This window comes from Salmo salar, chromosome 15, assembly GCF_965601325.2.
Source record: "Salmo salar chromosome 15, fSalSal1, whole genome shotgun sequence".
NCBI lineage: Eukaryota > Metazoa > Chordata > Actinopteri > Salmoniformes > Salmonidae > Salmo > Salmo salar.
In genome coordinates, this window is record NC_138305.1 from 24,580,738 (window position 1) to 24,600,300 (window position 19,563).

At 39.6% G+C, this 19,563-nt stretch overlaps 1 protein-coding gene across 1 annotated transcript in view; it reads left to right on the top strand.

Annotated features, from left to right (window-relative positions):
* The window catches only part of LOC106571050 (uncharacterized), a 53,909-nt gene that overhangs the window by 33,370 nt on the left and 976 nt on the right, over positions 1–19,563 (top strand). The window contains 7 exon segments of the mRNA XM_082961616.1: positions 517–693; positions 2,683–2,766; positions 2,965–3,048; positions 5,075–5,158; positions 16,721–16,772; positions 17,555–17,661; positions 18,139–18,329. Of these exon segments, the coding sequence (XP_082817742.1) occupies positions 517–693; positions 2,683–2,766; positions 2,965–3,048; positions 5,075–5,158; positions 16,721–16,772; positions 17,555–17,661; positions 18,139–18,285 (735 nt within the window). The 3' untranslated portion in view covers positions 18,286–18,329.

Genomic DNA, 19,563 nt, shown 5'->3' on the forward strand with positions numbered 1-19,563 from the left:
AGCCATTTTAATCCTCTCTGTTCCTACTGTATGTTGAGTTCCTGTATCTCTTATAGAATGTGAGATGAAACGTATTGAAGAGTTCCTGCACCAGAAATGTATAAACCGTACCGCCACTCAAAATGAGTTCCAGCACCTATTTCAGTCCAAGCCAATCACTAGAGAACACCACTACTATCTAGTTTAGTCAGATACTATCGCTCTGTAGATAGATGGCCTAAAAGGCTACATTTACACAGGCAGCCTAATTCTGATATTTTTCCACTAATTGGTCTTTTGGCAAGTCAGATCAGCTCTTTACCCAATAATTGGGCAGATGATCAGTATTGGGCTGCCTGTGTAAATGCAGCCAAAGAAAGCCTAAAGACACCTACGCATGTATTACATAATGGCTCACTGAAGCTACATTTGCTCAATGTAGTTTACGCAATCTTTGCCAGGTGATTTAAAAAAAATATATATTTTTTTTACTTTATTTATTTGTAATATCAATTCATAACATTTTCCTTTTGTCAGTGTCTGGAATATGAGTATGAAGCCGAGATGGAAGACACGTACAGGAACAGTATGCTAAAAACATTCAGGAAAACACTGGACGACGGCTTCTTCCCCTTCATCATCATCGACGCAATTAATGACAGGGTTAAATACTTTGATCAGTTCTGGAGTGCTGCCAAGACTAAAGGCTTTGAGGTGAGTTAATGTTTGTTTTTAATATCTTGAAATATCAAAAGAGATGCAAGTCTACCTTCCAATTTGCAAACTAGCATACCGTTTAGAATACATGCCCAAGCCTCCCGAGTGGCGCAGCGGTCTAAGACATCGCAGTGCTGAGGCGCCACTATAGCCTCGGGTTCGGGAGACCAATGGGGCGGCGCACAATTGGGCCAACGTTATCCGGGAGGGTTTGACCGGCTGGGATTTCCTTGTCTCATCGTGCTCGAGTACCTCCTTGTGGCGGGCCAGGCACCTGCAAGCTGACACCGGTCGTCAGTTGGACGGTGTTTCCTCCGACACATTGGTGCGGCTGGCTTCCGGGTTAAACGAGCAGTGTGTCAAGAAGCAGTGCGGCTTGGCAGGGTCGTGTTTCGGGGGACACATGGCTCTCGACCTTTGCCTCTCCCGAGTCCGTAGGGGAGTTGCAGCGATGAGACAGATCGTAACTACCAATTGAATATCACGAAATTGGGGAGAAAAAGGGGTGTAAAAAAAATTATAGTAAAATGACTTCATTTTAAGTAGTGTCCTAGTGTTGATATTGGAACAGATATTGTATTTTCATGTCGACAATCTACACAAAATACTCTTGTCAAAGTGGACGAAAAATTCACATTTCTTTAAAGATTAATAGAAATGAAATAACTAAAATATAGTCGTTGCAAATTTTTCAGCTCCCAGAGTCAATACATGTTAGAAACACCTAAGTCTCTAAGAGGTTTGCACACCTGGATTGTACAATATTTCTAAAAAATTCTTCAAGCTCTGTCAAGATGTTGGGTATCATGGCTAGACAGCAATTTTGATGTCTTGCCATAGATTTTCAAGCAGATTTAAGTCAAACACTGTAACTCGGCCACTCAGGAACATTCACTGTCTTCTTGGTAAGCAACTCCAGTGTAGATTTGGCCTTGTGTTTTAGGCTATTGTCCTGCTGAAAGGTGAATTTGTCTCCCAGTGTTTGGTGTAAAGCAGACTGAAGCAGGTTTTCCTCTAGGATTTTGCCTGTGCTTAGCTCCATCCTGTTTCTTTTTACTCTGAAAACCCTCCGTCTTTTCTGATGTCAAGTATACACATACCGTGGTCCAGCCACCATCATGCCTGAAAATAACAAGACAGTTAATCAGTGATGTGTTGTTTGGATTTACCCCCAAACATAAGGCTTTGCATTTAGGCCAAAAAGTTTATTCCTGTGTTTTTTTGCAGTATTACTTTAATGCCTTGTTTTGGAATATTTTGATTCTGTATATTTGTATTCTATTCACTCTGTCATTTAGGTCATTATTGTGGACTATGTTGTTGATCCATCCTCAGTTTTCTACCATTAGACATTGAACACTGTAGCTGTTTTAAAATCACCAATGGCCTCATGGTGAAATCCCTGAGCAGTTTCCTTCCTGTCCTGCAGCTCAGTTCGACGTGTCTGGGTGGTTTAATATGTAATAATGATTAACTTGACCATGCTTAAAGATATATTAAATATCTGATTTGTTGCCACCCTTCTATCAATCACTGCCCTTTGAGGCTTTCGAAAATCTCGCTGGTCTTCATAGTTGCAGCTGTGCTTGATATTCGATGTTTGACTGAGGGACTTTACAGATGTTGTATGGGTGACAAAGGAAGGGTTAGTCATTCAAAAATCATGGCAACTCCTATTATTTAACACAGTGAGTCCATGTAACTCATGTGATATGTTAAGCCAAATTTTATTCTTGGACTAATTTAGGCTTGCGTAACCAAAGGGGCCGAAATACTTATTCAACGACTATTTTAGTTTTAGTTTTTCTTCCACTTTGACTTTATTTTGTTTTAGATTTAAAAAATTGGTTTTATAAATATATATAAAATACAGTAATCTATTTTAATCCCACTTCGTAACACAATAAAATGTGAAGAAATCCAAGGGATCTGAATACTTTTGCAAGGAACTGTATATTATAAACGTGTAAATGTTTATTTTCTTAGGTGTACTTGGCTGAAATCTCAGCAGACTATCAAATTTGCGCTAAAAGAAATGCCCACGGGCGGAAGATAAAGGATATCCAAAAGGTACCGTACTGAGTGTCCTTGAAATCCACAAGCGCAGAGCTCTCATACATTTTCATTGATAATGACAGTGATAGACCATACATATTGTGTTTATTCATTTTCTGTACTCTGTATACAACAGGGACAGTCCATAAGTATATCTATTCATTTTCTGTTTTTATATTTGTATTAATAATTTATTATCTGTTGTCTATATAGATGTCCAGTAACTGGGAGTCGTCTCCACGTCACATGATGCGGCTGGATGTCCGCTCCCTGCTTCAGGATGCTGCTATTGAGGAGGTATGTAGAATGGAAACATACATTTTTTTTATATTTTTTTATGTATTTTATCAATATGTCGGGCTAATGGTTTTCTATTAATTGAGACTTAATGAAATACAGCTAGGTTCTGGGTTCCTGTTTTTAAGAGTGAACCTTAGTCCTCTCTATGGCAGAGGACCAGGGAACGAGGTGTGTACTACCTGTCGGTCCTCCATGATTTTAGATGCACTTTATCCTCTTGTGTGGCTGTAATTGTGTTCTAGAATTCTAGAAGCCATTTTAGGGGACGCTTTTATCCAAAGCGACTTAGTCGTACGTACAGTGCCTTGCGAAAGTATTCGGCCCCCTTGAACTTTTCGACCTTTTGCCACATTTCAGGCTTCAAACATAAAGATATAAAACTGTAATTTTTTGTGAAGAATCAACAACAAGTGGGACACAATTATGAAGTGGAACGACATTTATTGGATATTTCAAACTTTTTTAACAAATAAAAAACTGAAAAATTGGCCGTGCAAAATTATTCAGCCCCTTTACTTTCAGTGCAGCAAACTCTCTCCAGAAGTTCAGTGAGGATCTCTGAATGATCCAATGTTGACCTAAATGACTAATGATGATAAATAGAATCCACCTGTGTGTAATCAAGTCTCCGTATAAATGCACCTGCTCTGTGATAGTCTCAGAGGTCCGTTTAAAGCGCAGAGAGCATCATGAAGAACAAGGAACACACCAGGCAGGTCCGAGATACTGTTGTGGAGAAGTTTAAAGCCGGATTTGGATACAGAAAGATTTCCCAAGCTTTAAACATCCCAAGGAGCACTGTGCAAGCGATAATATTGAAATGGAAGGAGTATCAGACCACTGCAAATCTACGAAGACCCGGCCGTCCCTCTAAACTTTCAGCTCATACAAGGAGAAGACTGATCAGAGATGCAGCCAAGAGGCCCATGATCACTCTGGATGAACTGCAGAGATCTACAGCTGAGGTGGGAGACTCTGTCCATAGGACAACAATCAGTCATATACTGCACAAATCTGGCCTTTATGGAAGAGTGGCAAGAAGAAAGCCATTTCTTAAAGATATCCATAAAAAGTGTTGTTTAAAGTTTGCCACTAGCCACCTGGGAGACACACCAAACATGTGGAAGAAGGTGCTCTGGTCAAATGAAACCAAAATCGAACTTGTTGGCAACAATGCAAATCGTTATGTTTGGCGTAAAAGCAACACAGCTCATCACCCTGAACACACCATCCCCACTGTCAAACATGGTGGTGGCAGCATCATGGTTTGGGCCTGCTTTTCTTCAGCAGGGGCAGGGAAGATGGTTCAAATTGATGGGAAGATGGATGGAGCCAAATACAGGACCATTCTGGAAGAAAACCTGATGGAGTTTGCAAAAGACCTGAGACTGGGACGGAGATTTGTCTTCCAACAAGACAATGATCCAAAACATAAAGCAAAATCTACAATGGAATGGTTCACAAATAAACATATCCAGGTGTTAGAATGGCCAAGTCAAAGTCCAGACCTGAATCCAATAGAGAATCTGTGGAAAGAACTGAAAACTGCTGTTCACAAATGCTCTCCATCCAACCTCACTGAGCTCGAGCTGTTTTGCAAGGAGGAATGGGCAAAAATGTCAGTCTCTCGATGTGCAAAACTGATAGAGACATACCCCAAGCGACTTACAGCTGTAATCGCAGCAAAAGGTGGCGCTACAAAGTATTAACTTAAGCGGGCTGAATAATTTTGCACGCCCAATTTTTCAGTTTTTTATTTGTTAAAAAAGTTTGAAATATCCAATAAATTTCGTTCCACTTCATGATTGTGTCCCACTTGTTGTTGATTCTTCACAAAAAATGACAGTTTTATATCTTTGTTTGAAGCCTGAAATGTGGCAAAAGGTCAAAGTTCAAGGGGGCCGAATACTTTCGCAAGGCACTGTACGTGCGTTTTACCCTGGCGTTTACAAGCGCAGTAATCTACCAACTGAGCTACAGGAGGACCCACATCAAATTCAATAGAAACATTTTGTATTTGAAGGTTGAGATGGAAGACTTCAATCCTGATGATGAGTCGCTGAAGAAACCCAAGAAGAAGAAGGAGGAGGAGGAAGAAGACATTAAGGTAGGACCCAGTCAGCATGCTCTTATAGGTGGTGGTCAATGTTCCTAAACATGCCCTTACAGCTAACCTCCTGTAGGTTTTCACATCTTATCAACCAGCTAATTATTAGAATCAGGTGTGCTAGATTAGGGTTGAAGTGAAAACCTACAGGACAGTAGCTCTCCAGGAACAGGGTTGGAGAAACCTGGTGTAAACCTACAGGATGTTAGTTCTCCAGGAACATGGTTGGAAAGCCCTGGTGTAAACCTACAGGATGTTAGTTCTCCGGGAACAGGGTTGGAGAGCCCTGGTGTAAACCTACAGGAGATTAGCTCTCCAGGAACAGGGTTGGAGAGCCCTGGTGTAAACCTACAGGAGATTAGCTCTCCAGGAACAGGGTTGGAGAGCCCTGGTGTTAACCTACAGGAGATTAGGCTCTCCAGGACTGACGTAGTTTGCAGGTACGGTGGACCGACAGGCTAGGTAGTTTGCAGGTACGGTGGACAGACATGCTAGGTAGTTTGCAGGTACGGTGGACAGACATGCTAGGTAGTTTGCAGGTACGGTGGACCGACAGGCTAGGTAGTTTGCAGGTACGGTGGACCGACAGGCTAGGTAGTTTGCAGGTACGGTGGACCGACAGGCTAGGTAGTTTGCAGGTACGGTGGACCGACAGGCTAGGTAGTTTGCAGGTACGGTGGACCGACAGGCTAGGTAGTTTGCAGGTACGGTGGACAGACATGCTAGGTAGTTTGCAGGTACGGTGGACAGACATGCTCGGTAGTTTGTAGGTTAGTGGACAGACATGTGGTGGACAGACATGCTAGGTAGTTTGCAGGTACGGTGGACCGACATGCTAGGTAGTTTGCAGGTACAGTGAGTGACTTGATGACTTAAGCCCTTGGCTCTTTTAAAGACCATAGGCTGTTAACGAATGAACTGCAGCTATGGCAATAAATAGGTTTACGTCAAGAAGCTGAATGTCTCTGGTTTGTTTTTATTTTGGTCTTGTTTGGTCGATTTTAGTATTCTTTGTGTCCTGAGATTTAATCATATTTATAAAAAAAAAAACTTGATAACTTCACAGAAACTTTTGCCAAGTCGAACATCCTATACAGTGATACATAAGGCAAGTGTACCAGAGGAAGATCATGAGATTCTGAAATCAAAATTGAGAAAGCAGTGTGGGCTAATGGTTAGTGCCCCTGACTGACCCCAACACACACACACACATACATACACACACACACACACACACACACACACACACACACACACACACACACACACACACACACACACACACATACTTACCGGAGTCAGGTTCGAATCCAACCCATAACCCTTCTGACTCTGAACTTTCCTGTTGTCTCGTCACCAATTATTTTATTTTTTCTTCTGTTCAAGTAAAACCCCGAATAACTAAAGGAGTGGATTTTCCACCCATTTAAAATATATATATATATATATATATATATATATATATATATATATATATATATATATATATATATATATATATATATATATATATATATATATATATATATATATATATATATATATTCCAAATAAATAGATGAAACATTTCGTGATAACCTTTGTCAAGGTAATGTGGATTGGTTCTGAGGATAATGGTTGTAAGTGATTTGAAATATCCTAGATATTTTTTGATTGTTAATCAAATAAGCCTAAATTAGTTCTGGATTTCTTCTGTAATCGAACTCTACTTCTAGTAAGACAAAATATGCCATCAAATATGGTGTTAGTTCCTTATTAAATGGTAAGTATAAGCATAGCTTTTAGAATTAAGATTCAGAGATTTCCATTCAGTTTTTTTTTTTTTGGCCAAAGGGTGATAATCTTGAAAGTCTGTGATTAACACATCCTATATCCAAATTAATTTCTACAGTTATTGTGGTGTGGTACATAGGAGACCCATGTAAAACTCTATTGTGGTGTGGTACATAGGAGACCCATGTAAAACTCTATTGTGGTGTGGTACATAGGAGACCCATGTAAAACTCTATTGTGGTGTGGTACATAGGAGACCCATGTAAAACTCTTATTGTGGTGTGGTACATAGGAGAACCATCTAAAACTCTATTGTGGTGTGGTACATAGGAGACCCATGTAAAACTCTATTGTGGTGTGGTACATAGGAGACCCATGTAAAACTCTATTGTGGTGTGGTACATAGGAGACCCATGTAAAACTCTATTGTGGTGTGGTACATAGGAGACCCATGTAAAACTCTATTGTGGTGTGGTACATAGGAGACCCATGTAAAACTCTATTGTGGTGTGGTACATAGGAGACCCATGTAAAACTCTATTGTGGTGTGGTACATAGGAGACCCATGGAAAACTCTAATGTGGTGTGGTACATAGGAGACCCATGTAAAACTCTATTGTGGTGTGGTACATAGGAGACCCGTGTAAAACTCTTATTGTGGTGTGCAGGTCAAACTTTCAAATGGTAGGTAATCAAATGGAATGAAAAAGATGTGAAACTCCTCCTGAAGCATATGAGAGGTTTCACACGAGTCTTTCATCAAACTTGACTTCTTGAAAACGACTAGCCTACTAGCTAGGGTCACCATATTTTAGTTTTCAAAAAAGAGGACATGTCTGGGGAAAAAGAGGACGTATGGTCACCCTAGTTAATTTACCTGACGAACTCGCTCCTTTAGCTGCAATTTTGTGTTTTGCGGAGCTTATGTGGGCTTCTAGGTCGCTAGCACCTTTATTTGACACTGACACACGTACGTGCCAGCTTTACAGGTCATGCATTCTGCTTCACACGGATCCCGACCAAGACGAAAACACGGGAATTGTCTCTGTAAATCGACTGTGAATTTACATTTCCATTTGGGCATTTTTACGCTGTTCTGGAGCCATGTGCCACTGTTGACAAGCAAGCTGATGCTCTGTCTCTTGGCTGTTGCCATGGTGAGGGTAATGATTGAGATGCAGTTTGACCAATGTTTGCGTAGGCCCTACATGACCCACCAATGGTGGCGTGTGAGAAGGCGGGACCTAAAGAGAAAGGTCAAAGCAATGTAAAACCCCAAAAACGCACGCAAAAGCCGAATCCCGGACATTTTGGGCGATTTAGAAATCCCGGCCGGACGCATTTTTTTTTTGGTCCAAAAAGAGGACATGTCCGGGAAAAAGAGGACGTATGGTCACCCTACTGGTAGCACTCTGCCGATGTTTTCAGACTGATATTCAGTATGGTTCAATTTGAAAAATGTGATGACAAGATCAGCCATGTGTGGCATCAATCAAAACAATAAATGTGACTTTGTTTTTTACCAACATAATGGTAATTTTAAACTGGGTACATTTTAAGATGGCATAGGCCTACTCTCAATACCGGTGAATGCATATTCAATAGGAGTGTTTCATGCATTGAGTTGTTGAGCTTGATTTGGCTGATCCCTCCATTTTGGGATTCATATTAGCCTACTGATCAACAACCTTTGCGTAGAGGCATCACTCCAGCATGGCACGCCTGTATGTAAGGACATCATGTAGGTATTGCTGTTAGTTTGACAATATAAAATTACATCTATTCAATGCAAATGGGTCTAACGTAACGTCATAATTCTGTGATCACGGAAGCTTATGTATTTTTAGTCATTTTTCCGTTATCTGGAAATCATTTCTTCCTCTCTTAATAACTCAGCTGCCATGATGAAATTAGAAACGACTCAATTGCCTTGTTCAGATATCTGTCAAGGAAATTGGCGGATTGTAACTTGATCCTACTACTACAAGGCTATAACTCTGCTCCCTTTCACATCTCCCTCCAGTATCACTTACTGCTGTTTACTGCTACGATGACAACTTGCTCAATGACAATGACATTTGCTACCAAGCCATAAATGTGCATAATGTCTAACAAGGAGAGCGAGGGTGGGGAAAAAGATGAAACAACGATGCTCGTTCTGTCTGAAATTACTCCAATCTGTCCGTAGTTTGATAAGTGAGAATGCACACACTGATCTACAATTTTCTTGGTCCATAAACATACAGGAATATTCTTAGGTAGCTAAACCTATGGCCAACCTTTTTTATTTTTTTTATTTAGGCATTTTAAAACACTTCCTTCTTTCCCTATTACGACAATCATCTAATCCGACTGTCAATTTACGCTAATGTTAGCTAGCTACGTTAGCTATTAGCTTCTAGCTGATATCTTAGCACTGTTTATCTAGCCAGCTAGCTAGCTAGCATAGTAGCTAATATAGTTAGCTAGCTAACACCACAGATGAAAGGGTTAGTTATCGTAATCTTTGCTAACAGGTCTCATCGCTATCTGCTTAGCTAGCTAGCTTGCTTATTGCATGCATGTCCGAGCACATAGACACAAGCCTTATTATTAGTGAATTAACTAAATTTAATATTTGGATTTTGGTCACTGTCAGGTCAACCATTTCTCAATACTGCACCTTTCTGTTGGAGAATAAGATAGCTTGCTGCTGACATTCCTCAGCATTGTGTAATGCTCAGGCGGTGAATGGCGGCTGGCATAGCAGCAGTTTTGCTATGTAGAGGGACTATCTGCAAAACCGATAGAGAATGGACGATTTAATCTAGAAAAGGACAATATCATCCCGATTTTATATCGGCTCGGCCGATTTTATCATTCGTTCTCTAATTTCTGATGCAAATAACGGATATGACTTGATAATATGCACTTCCACAGTCCAGGTGATAACAATTTGTGAAGCTATTTTTTACAAACAGCACCATGTTAAAAGTTTTGCTGTATAATGTTTTTGTCATGTGTTTAGAAAATAAAGAAACAAAATGTTCCTCCTGAAACCCTTTTCAATCCAGCCCTACTCCTTTATAACTGGTCTGATTCTTTGGGTTTAATTTTCCATGTCTTTTAATTGAATCAATCTCTTAGTATATAATTAATCTCAACCAGCACCAGAATCACAGCTGAAACGGGGGAGGGCTTCCAAACTATTATTATTAAGATGATTCGTTAGATAATATTTTTGTAAATAGACTAACTCAACAATTTGTAAATATTTTACAGAGTTACAGTTCATATAAGGAAATCAGTCAATTGAAATAAATTCATTAGGCCCTAATCTATGGATTTCACATGACTGGGAATACAGATATGCATTTGTTGGTCACTGATACAGTATCTTTATAAAAACAAAAGTGGGATCATGGATCAGAAAACCAGTCAGTATCTGGTGTGACCACCATTTACCTCATGCAGCGACACATCTTCTACGCATAAAGTTGATCAGGCTGTTGATTGTTACCTGTGGAATGTTGTCCCACTCCTCTTTAATGGCTGTGCGAAGTTACTGGATATTGGCGGGAACTGGAACACGCTTTCATACATGCCGATCCAGAGCATCCCAACAGGGTCAATGAGTGACATGTCTGCTGAGTATGCAGGCCATGGAAGAACTGGGACGTTTCCAGGCATTCTGTACAGATCCTTGCGACATGGGGCCGTGAATTATTACCTGGAACAGGAGGAGATGGTGGTAGATGAATGGCACGACAATGAGCACACTTCTCCAGTGTGCCAGCGGCCATCGGAAGGTCAGCATTTGCCCACTGAAGTCGGTTACGATGCCGAACTGCAGTCAGGTCAAGACCCTGGTGAAGACGACGAGCACACACATGAGCTTCCCTGATATGGTTTCTAACAGTTTGTGCAGAAATTCTTTAGTTGTTCAAACCCACAGTTTAATCAGCTGTCCGGGTGGCTGGTCTCAGACCAGGTGAAAAAGCTGAATGTGGAGGTCCTGAGCTGGTGTGGTTACACGTGGTCTGCGTTTTGTGAGGCCGGTTGAACGTACTGACAAATTCTCTAAAATGATGTTGAAGGCGGCTCATGGTAGAGAAATTAACATTAAATTCTCTGGCAACAGCTCTGGTGAACATTCCTGCAGTCAGAATGCTAATTGCACGCTCAACTACGCTCCTGCAACTACACAGACATCTGTGGCATTATTGTGTGATAAAACTGCACATTTTAGTGGCTTTTTATTGTCCCCAGCCCAAGGTGCACCTGTGTAATGATCATGCTGTTTAATCAGCTTCTTGATATGCCACACCTGTCAGGTGGATGGATTATCTTGGCAAAGAAGAAATGCTCACTAACAGGGATATAAACAAATGTGTGCACAAAATTTGAGAGAAATAAGCTTTTTGTATGTATGGAACATTTCTGGGATCTTTTTATTTAAGCTCATGAAACATGAGACCAACGCTTTACATGTTGTTTCTATTTTTATTCAGTGTATTAGAAATTGTTACAGCTACAGTACACCAGGAAACAACTCTCACTCAGAAGTTGAATGGGATTGGACATTAGGAAATATCATGATACAGGCTTTGGGTCAATTCCATTTCAATTTACGAAAGTAAACCAAATTCCACATTTCCCTCATTGAACAGCAATGAAGAGAATTGGAATTTCAGTGTACTTTCTGAATTGAAATAGAATTTACCTCAAACCTGCTGGAACTCAGTCCTCCATTAGCTTTGTGCTGTTAGTAACAAGGTATCCTCATCCCCAGGCTATTGATACAGAATATAGGCAGAGTGCAGTCTGGTGGACGAGGTTAGGTGCAAAGGGATTGGCTGTCAGAGTGCCTTTCGGCATGCCGTGGTAGTTTCGTCAACACTAAATCGGTAGGGGAAGTGACTGCCCTTACCGAAAAGCAGGCTTCTGGCAAACAGTTGTGGCAAACTTTTGACCAATTTGCTCATTTTCCCATGCAAATGAGTTTTGTGGCAAACTGTTGCGGTAAATTTGCGACTTGTGAACTTCTGGTAAACAATTCTGGGAAACTTATGGCTAACATTCTACTGTTTGCAGCAAATTTGCTGCAAACTCAGTATGAATATGTAAGTTAATTCAGGTTTTTGGTTACTGTGTGTTAACAACATTGAAATGCATCTACAAAACCAAATCGCACACAATTTTAAATGAACTTGCTTCTCACAGAGAACTAAACATATTAAATGTAGTAAATATACTCAACATTCAATGTGTATTCAATGTCGTAACAGATCAATATCATCAGTGGATGATGATGCTATGCTTCTTACCGAAACTGTCATTCTCTATATTTCTTTCAGCAAGGAAACAATGTTTCTGCCTTGTCTAAATGCTATATAAACAAACGATGGACTTAGGCCTTCTAAATTTACCTTTTTTAAATATGTGGCCAATTGTTCCTAGAGTACAATATTTGTCTCTAGCCAAGCCTCAACACAACTAATCAACTAATTATGATATTCAATCTCGACTGGGGACTTCATCGTTAAGAGCCAGTAGTTGTCTACTACTGTAGTTGTCTCTTCTTCCTGACTCAAGTGTATATGGCTTGGATGGAAGTAAAGCAACATAAAATTGAGCTATGCCTAATATGGCAATTCATATAATATTTCCTAAATGAATTGTTAACTTACATCTCAAAGCCATGCATGTAAGAAGCCTTGACCTGGTGTGAACACACATTTCTGTCTTCAGTTTGATTGAAGGCCTCAGTCTGTATTTTTGCCTTGTAACTGATAGCTTAATAGAAAGAGATGAGGAACAACGCGTGATAAAGATGAGCTACCTACTAGTTTAAAGCAATTAAATATTTAATTGTTACAAAGAATGAACGTATGGACTACATTTCTGAGAATAGTACATGCATTTACTTAACTTTATCAAGCTTGAAGACCATGTTTTTTTTATTTTAATTTTTAAATTTTTTATAAATGAGTATGATTGAGTGCATCCCAAACATCTTTCCAGGGTTTCGATGCATCCTTCTCCCAATACAGCCTCTGACCACATTACGGGTAGGGAGAGGGTATCCATCTGCACAAGTGAAGTCTATGCTTTGATGTCAAGTCAGCTCATATTGTTGCTACCTTAGCTGTTGTGCTAGCTAACATGCTACTGCACAATGACTCTAGCATATTGACATGCATATTGATTTTTAAAAGACAGGAAACGTATTCACCTAAAAAGTGTTTAGGAAAATCGTTAGCTAGGAAGCTTTCACATTAATTGTGCAAAAATATGATCGCTGAAGTTAGCTAGTTTAGCGCTAGCCAATCGGTGGCGCTGACTGATTTGAAACTGGGATCTACAAAATGTTTCACTCTATCCTATAAAACATGACATTGCTAGCCAAGCATCAATTAGCTAACATAATTTAAGTATATTAGGAAGTTTAATTAAGTTAGACACTCACTGGACAACTTAGGTAGGTAGCTAGCTAGCTAGATAGCTTGGTTTCCATTTTCCAACATAATTTTCTAATCCCCCTGATTGGTCATCAATGGTTACTGGTGTTGGAACTCGTGTTCACCAGAAACGGCTTCTGGTAAACTATTTGCCACTATTGGCAATAGATATTGTTGCCACAGGTTTGCAACAGACACCAGTACAATATTGAGAATTTTTGGCCAGAAAACAACCTCTGGCAAACCTTTTGCCACTCGTGGCAATAAATATTATTGTTGCCAAAGGTTTGCCACAATTTCACCACTAGTGGCAAAAATATCTGTCTACATTTTGTGGCACACCATGTAGTTTCCAGCAAATATGCCAGAAAGTAGCTTTGTGTAAGTGTGATTTTTGAATATCAAAATCTTTGAAGCATATTAAAGTAGTATTTATTAAGCCGTATCAGAGGCTAACATTTTAAGGATTTCAAAATGTAGCATATAAAAAGTGTAAGAAGGCTTCACTTCAGTTTGCTACTTTTACTATATATATTTTAAGTTGTACTTTCCAACTTGTTTAACTGGGCTGTAGCTGTGCTATACTACTAGCTGTAAATAAATGGGATTATGACAAAAAATGCTTAGATAAATTGACTAAATTCATATATATATTTTTTTTTTATGCATAGTTTTTGGAGCATTTGACGTGATTTAACGACCTAAACACAAAATGGAAAAGTTTGACTTATCACAATGGTACTATTTTTAAGATTAAAACGCTTCATGTTTTGAAACATACTATAGTTAGAGCAAGTTTCTACATACCAGTTTTTAAGGAAATTGCTATAATTCACTACAGGTACCTGTTATTAAGGAAATGGCTATATCCACTACAGGTATCTGTTATTAAGGAAATGGCTATATCTACTACAGGTATCTGTTATTAAGGAAATGGCTATATCTACTACAGGTATCTGTTATTAAGGAAATGGCTATATGTACTACAGGTACCTGTTATTAAGGAAATGGCAATATGTACTACAGGTATCTGTTATTAAGGAAATAGCTATATGTACTACAGGTATCTTTTATTAAGGAAGTGGCTATAATTCACTACAGGTATCAGTTATTAAGGAAATGGCTATATCCACTACAGGCATCTGTTATTAAGGAAATGGCTATATCCACTACAGGTATCAGTTATTAAGGAAATGGCTATATCCACTACAGGTATCTGTTATTAAGGAAATGGCTATATCTACTAAAGGTATCTGTTATTAACGAAATGGCTATATGTACTACAGGTACCTGTTATTAAGGAAATGGCAATATGTACTACAGGTACCTGTTATTAAGGAAATGGCAATATGTACTACAGGTACCTGTTATTAAGGAAATGGCAATATGTACTACAGGTATCTGTTATTAAGGAAATGGCTATATCTCCTACAGGTACCTGTTATTAAGGAAATGGCTATATCCACTACAGGTACCTGTTAAGGAAATGGCTATATCTACTAAAGGTATCTGTTCTTAAGGAAATGGCTATATGTACTACAGGGATCTTATTAAGGAAATGGCTATATCCACTACAGGTACCTGTTATTAAGGAAATGGCTATACCTACTAAAGGTACCTGTTATTAAGGAAATGGCTATATCTCCTACAGGTATCTGTTATTAAGGAAGTGGCTATATCTCCTACAGGTATCTGTTATTAAGGAAATGGCTATATCTCCTACAGGTACCTGTTATTAAGGAAATTACTATAATTCACTACAGGTATCTGTTATTAAGGAAATGGCTATATCTCCTACAGGTATCTGTTATTAAGGAAATGGCTATATGTACTACAGGTATCTGTTATTAAGGAAATGGCTATATGTACTACAGGTATCTGTTATTAAGGAAATGGCTATAATTCACTACAGGTATCTGGTATTAAGGAAATGGCTATAATTCACTACAGGTATCTGGTATTAAGGAAATGGCTGTAATTCACTACAGGTATCTGTTATAAGGAAATGGCTATATGAACTATAGGTATCTGGTATTAAGGAAATGGCTATATGTACTACAGGTATCTGGTATTAAGGAAATGGCTATAATTCACTACAGGTATCTGGTATTAAGGAAATGGCTATAATTCACTACATGTATCTGGTATTAAGGAAATGGCTATATCCACTACAGGTATCTGTTATTAAGGAAATGGCTATATCCACTACAGGTATCTTATTAAGGAAATGGCTATATCCACTACAGGTATCTGTTATTAAGGAAATGGCTATATCCACTACAGGTATCTGTTATTAAGGAAATGGCTATATCCACTACAGGTATCTGTTATTAAGGCAATGGCTATATCCACTACAGGTATCTTATTAAGGAAATGGCTATATCCACTACAGGTATCTTATTAAGGAAATGGCTATATCCACTACAGGTATCTGTTATTAAGGAAATGGCTATATCCACTACAGGTATCTGTTATTAAGGAAATGGCTATATCCACTACGGGTATCTGTTATTAAGGAAATGGCTATATCCACTACGGGTATCTGTTATTAAGGAAATGGCTATATGTACTACAGGTATGTTATTAAGGAAATGGCTATATCCACTACGGGTATCTGTTATTAAGGAAATGGCTATATGTACTACAGGTATCTGTTATTAAGGAAATGGCTATATGTACTACAGGTATCTGTTATTAAGGAAATGGTTGGGAAGGTTAAATAACTAGCCGGATTTTGACCTTTTCTAACATGCGTTAGAGTTTTTAGTCAGAATTCACTTATTGCTTCATTTATTTAGAAAATACGTCAGAATCAAAGACTAAGGTCCAACTTGTGTATACCAGTGTGTTAATCCCTAACTAGTAGTCTCTTCTATTTTTCTTTAGTAGGGCAACTAGGCAATATAATGAAATTAGTTGTTTCAACTTGGTGTCCTACCAAAGTGGAACCACGATGAACACACAAGGTGTTGATGAAATATAGTTGTTGCTTTTGCAGTAGAGGCTAGCTTGTGTATCAACTAGCTGGCTTCTGAAGTCATAACTGTCTCTAAAATGCTTTGATCGTGGCTTTATACCAAAGGCACATCCTCTCAACTGAGGTGTCGTAATAACATCTGACATTGTTTGCATGTCAACATCTTTTTTTAAAGCTTATTTCATGTCGTGTCATTCTTGCGATTTTTGTCGTGATTGTGCTGGTATTGTTTGATTTAACCTAACTATTTGAACGCCTTCTCTCCCGTCACCGAAACCCTTCCCACACCCTCTCTCTCTCTCTCCTCCTGACCCCCTAGCTCCTTGCCGTTCAGAGGCCTAACCGGTGCAGTCTCTTCTCTGTATAATTTAGGGTTACATTCCACAAAGCAAATGGGAGATGGACACTTCTGATGCGAAACTAGGTAGGTATTCCCTCTTACTAATGTACATGATGTTCACTAACAACTCTAGCTTCCAGTAATGTTCCTGTTACGCCACAGTGATATGATCTTCAACTTCATGATCTAAGCCATTGGTTTTCAAACCTCTCGTCGGGGGACCCCCCCCCCGCACCACCCCCCCAAGACGTTTCACAATTTTGTTGTAGCCCTAAACTAGCTCACCTGATTTTAAGAAGTTGAATCAGGTGTGTTAGCTCTGGAATGGTTCAAATACGTGGAACGGCTGGGGATCCCCTAGGAGAGGTTTTGACACCTGTTGTCTAAACAGTTTCCAGTCTCCTTTTATTATAGGCAGACATGCTGAATACAAAATGATCTGATCAAAACACACAGGTGTGATCACAATAGTACATTTCAAATAAATAACATCAACTCATATTTACAATTACCATTTGCGCTTGCTTTAAACTGTGTACACAGTTTGAAGGGCAAAAAAAAAGTGCTTCAATATCCTGTTCTCCTTGCTTCAATATCAAAATGAGAGGAAGCGACTTTGATTTGAAGGGATCCTTGGTAATAAAACCGGACAACATGTAAACTTTCTTAAGAACATTCTAAATATTTATAGACAGAAAAAGAAATGTCAAAATACAGAATCTAAGGAGCACGGTCATCGTCGTCACGGTGACCGTGATATCGGTGGGTCATCGTCGTCACGGTGACCGTGATATCGGTGAAGTAGCATAGTGTTTATTATTTTGCTGAGTCGTGAGGTGACGTGGCGAGCGCTCTTCTCCTTACAGACAAGCTGGACGGCCTGGTGATGGGGGGGAAGAGGAAAAGGGAGGGAGACGACTTTCAGCTAACAGACGACTACGCCACACGCCACTCTGAGCCTGGCAAGAAGAGGGTAAAGCGGCATACCATATTATATTCTTGTCTTACTTGTTTCTCTTTAACAAACCATGATATATTGATTGTTTGACATTTCCCAAAACATCTCCATCATGTGGCGTCTTATTTATTATATTGTTTTATATAACCTTTATTTATTTAGGCAACTCTTTCTTATTTACAATGACAGCCTGACTGACTATAGAGATCATGGTTTGCAGACCATAAAATGTGATCGTTTGACCAGTCACAACATCTCTATAATCCAAGGCGCCTGGAGAATTTCATCACAAAATCTGGATTATCTATTGGTGAAAAATGTGGTTTTGATCGTGGTTTGGTGTGCTCCCTAAATACTGTTTCGCAAAATTACTAGAATATTTAACTTGAAATGCAATGTCAGACCAGCTAGCTAGCATGAACATAGCATGCCTACACTTCGTTCATTTCCTGCTCATGACCCCGCTGGATGTTTTTCCTTCCTCTCCTCTAGGTTCGCTGGGCTGACCTCGAAGAGCAGAAGGACGCCGAACGCAAGCGCGATATCGGCTTTGTGGTGGGTCAAACAGACTGGGAGAAAATCACCGACCAGAGCGGACAGATAGCTCAGAGAGCTCTGAACCGCACTAAGTATTTCTAGTAACAGAAGATCATTGCCCTCATCCCCTGCTTCTTGGTTTATAGGTATGTCCATTACATTCTATTAATAATCTAATTTGATACAGTATCGTTGTGTTTTTTGGAGGTGCATTGACGTAATGACGTGTCTTCGTTTATTACAGTTAGGAGAGAGGGCTAGTAGTTACTTTGACTTCATTTGGGAGTTATGAAACATATGTTCTATGTGAAAGCACCCAATAAAATGTGATTTGATTTCAAGTAACTACTATTTTTTGGTCGAAAAGCAGTGACTTAAATCTTGACTGAGAGAATGCATCTACACTGAACAAAAATATAAACGCAACATGCAACAATTTCAAAGGTTTGACTGAGTTACAGTTCATATAAGGAACTCGAGTCAATTTAAATAAATTAATTAGGCCCCAATCTATGGATTTCACATGACTGGGAATGCACAAAAGCATCTGTTGGTCACGGATACCTTAAAAAAAATATATTTTTTTTAAAGTAGGGGCGTGGATCAGAAAACCAGTCAGTATCTGGTGCGACCACCATTTGCCTCATGCAGCGTTACACATCTCCTTCACATAGAGTTGATCAGGCTGTTGATTGTGGCCTGTGGAATGTGTACAGATTGCAACATTGGGCTGTGTGTTGAAACATGGCAGTGGATGAATGGCACGACAATGGGCCTCAAGATGTCATCGCAGTATCTCTGCATTCAAATTGCCATCAATAAAATGCAATTGTATTCATTGTCCGTAGCTTATGCTTGCCCATACGATAACCCCACCGCCACCATGGGGCACTCTGTTCACAACGTTGACATCGGCAAACCACTCGCCCACGCGACGCCATGTCATCTGCCCGGTACAGTTGAAACCCGGAATTCATCTGTGAAGAGCACACTTCTCCAGTGTGCCATCGAAGGTGAGCATTTGCACTGAAGTCGGTTATGACGCCGATCAGATCAAGACCCTGGTGAGGATGACAAGCACGCAGATGAGTTTCCCTGAGACGGTTTCTGACTGTTTTTGTAGAACTTCGTTTGTGCAAACCGACAGTTTCATCAGCTGTCCGAGTGGCTGGTTTCAGACAATCCCGCAAGTGAAGAAGCTGGCATGGTTACACATGGTCTGTGGTTGAGGCCGTTTGGACGTACTGCCAAATTCTCTAAAACAACATTGGAGAGGCGGCTTATGGTAGAGAAATTAACATTAAATTCTCTGGCAACAGCTCTGGTGGACCTTCCTGCAGTCAGCATGCCAATTGCACAATCCCACAAAACTTGAGGCAT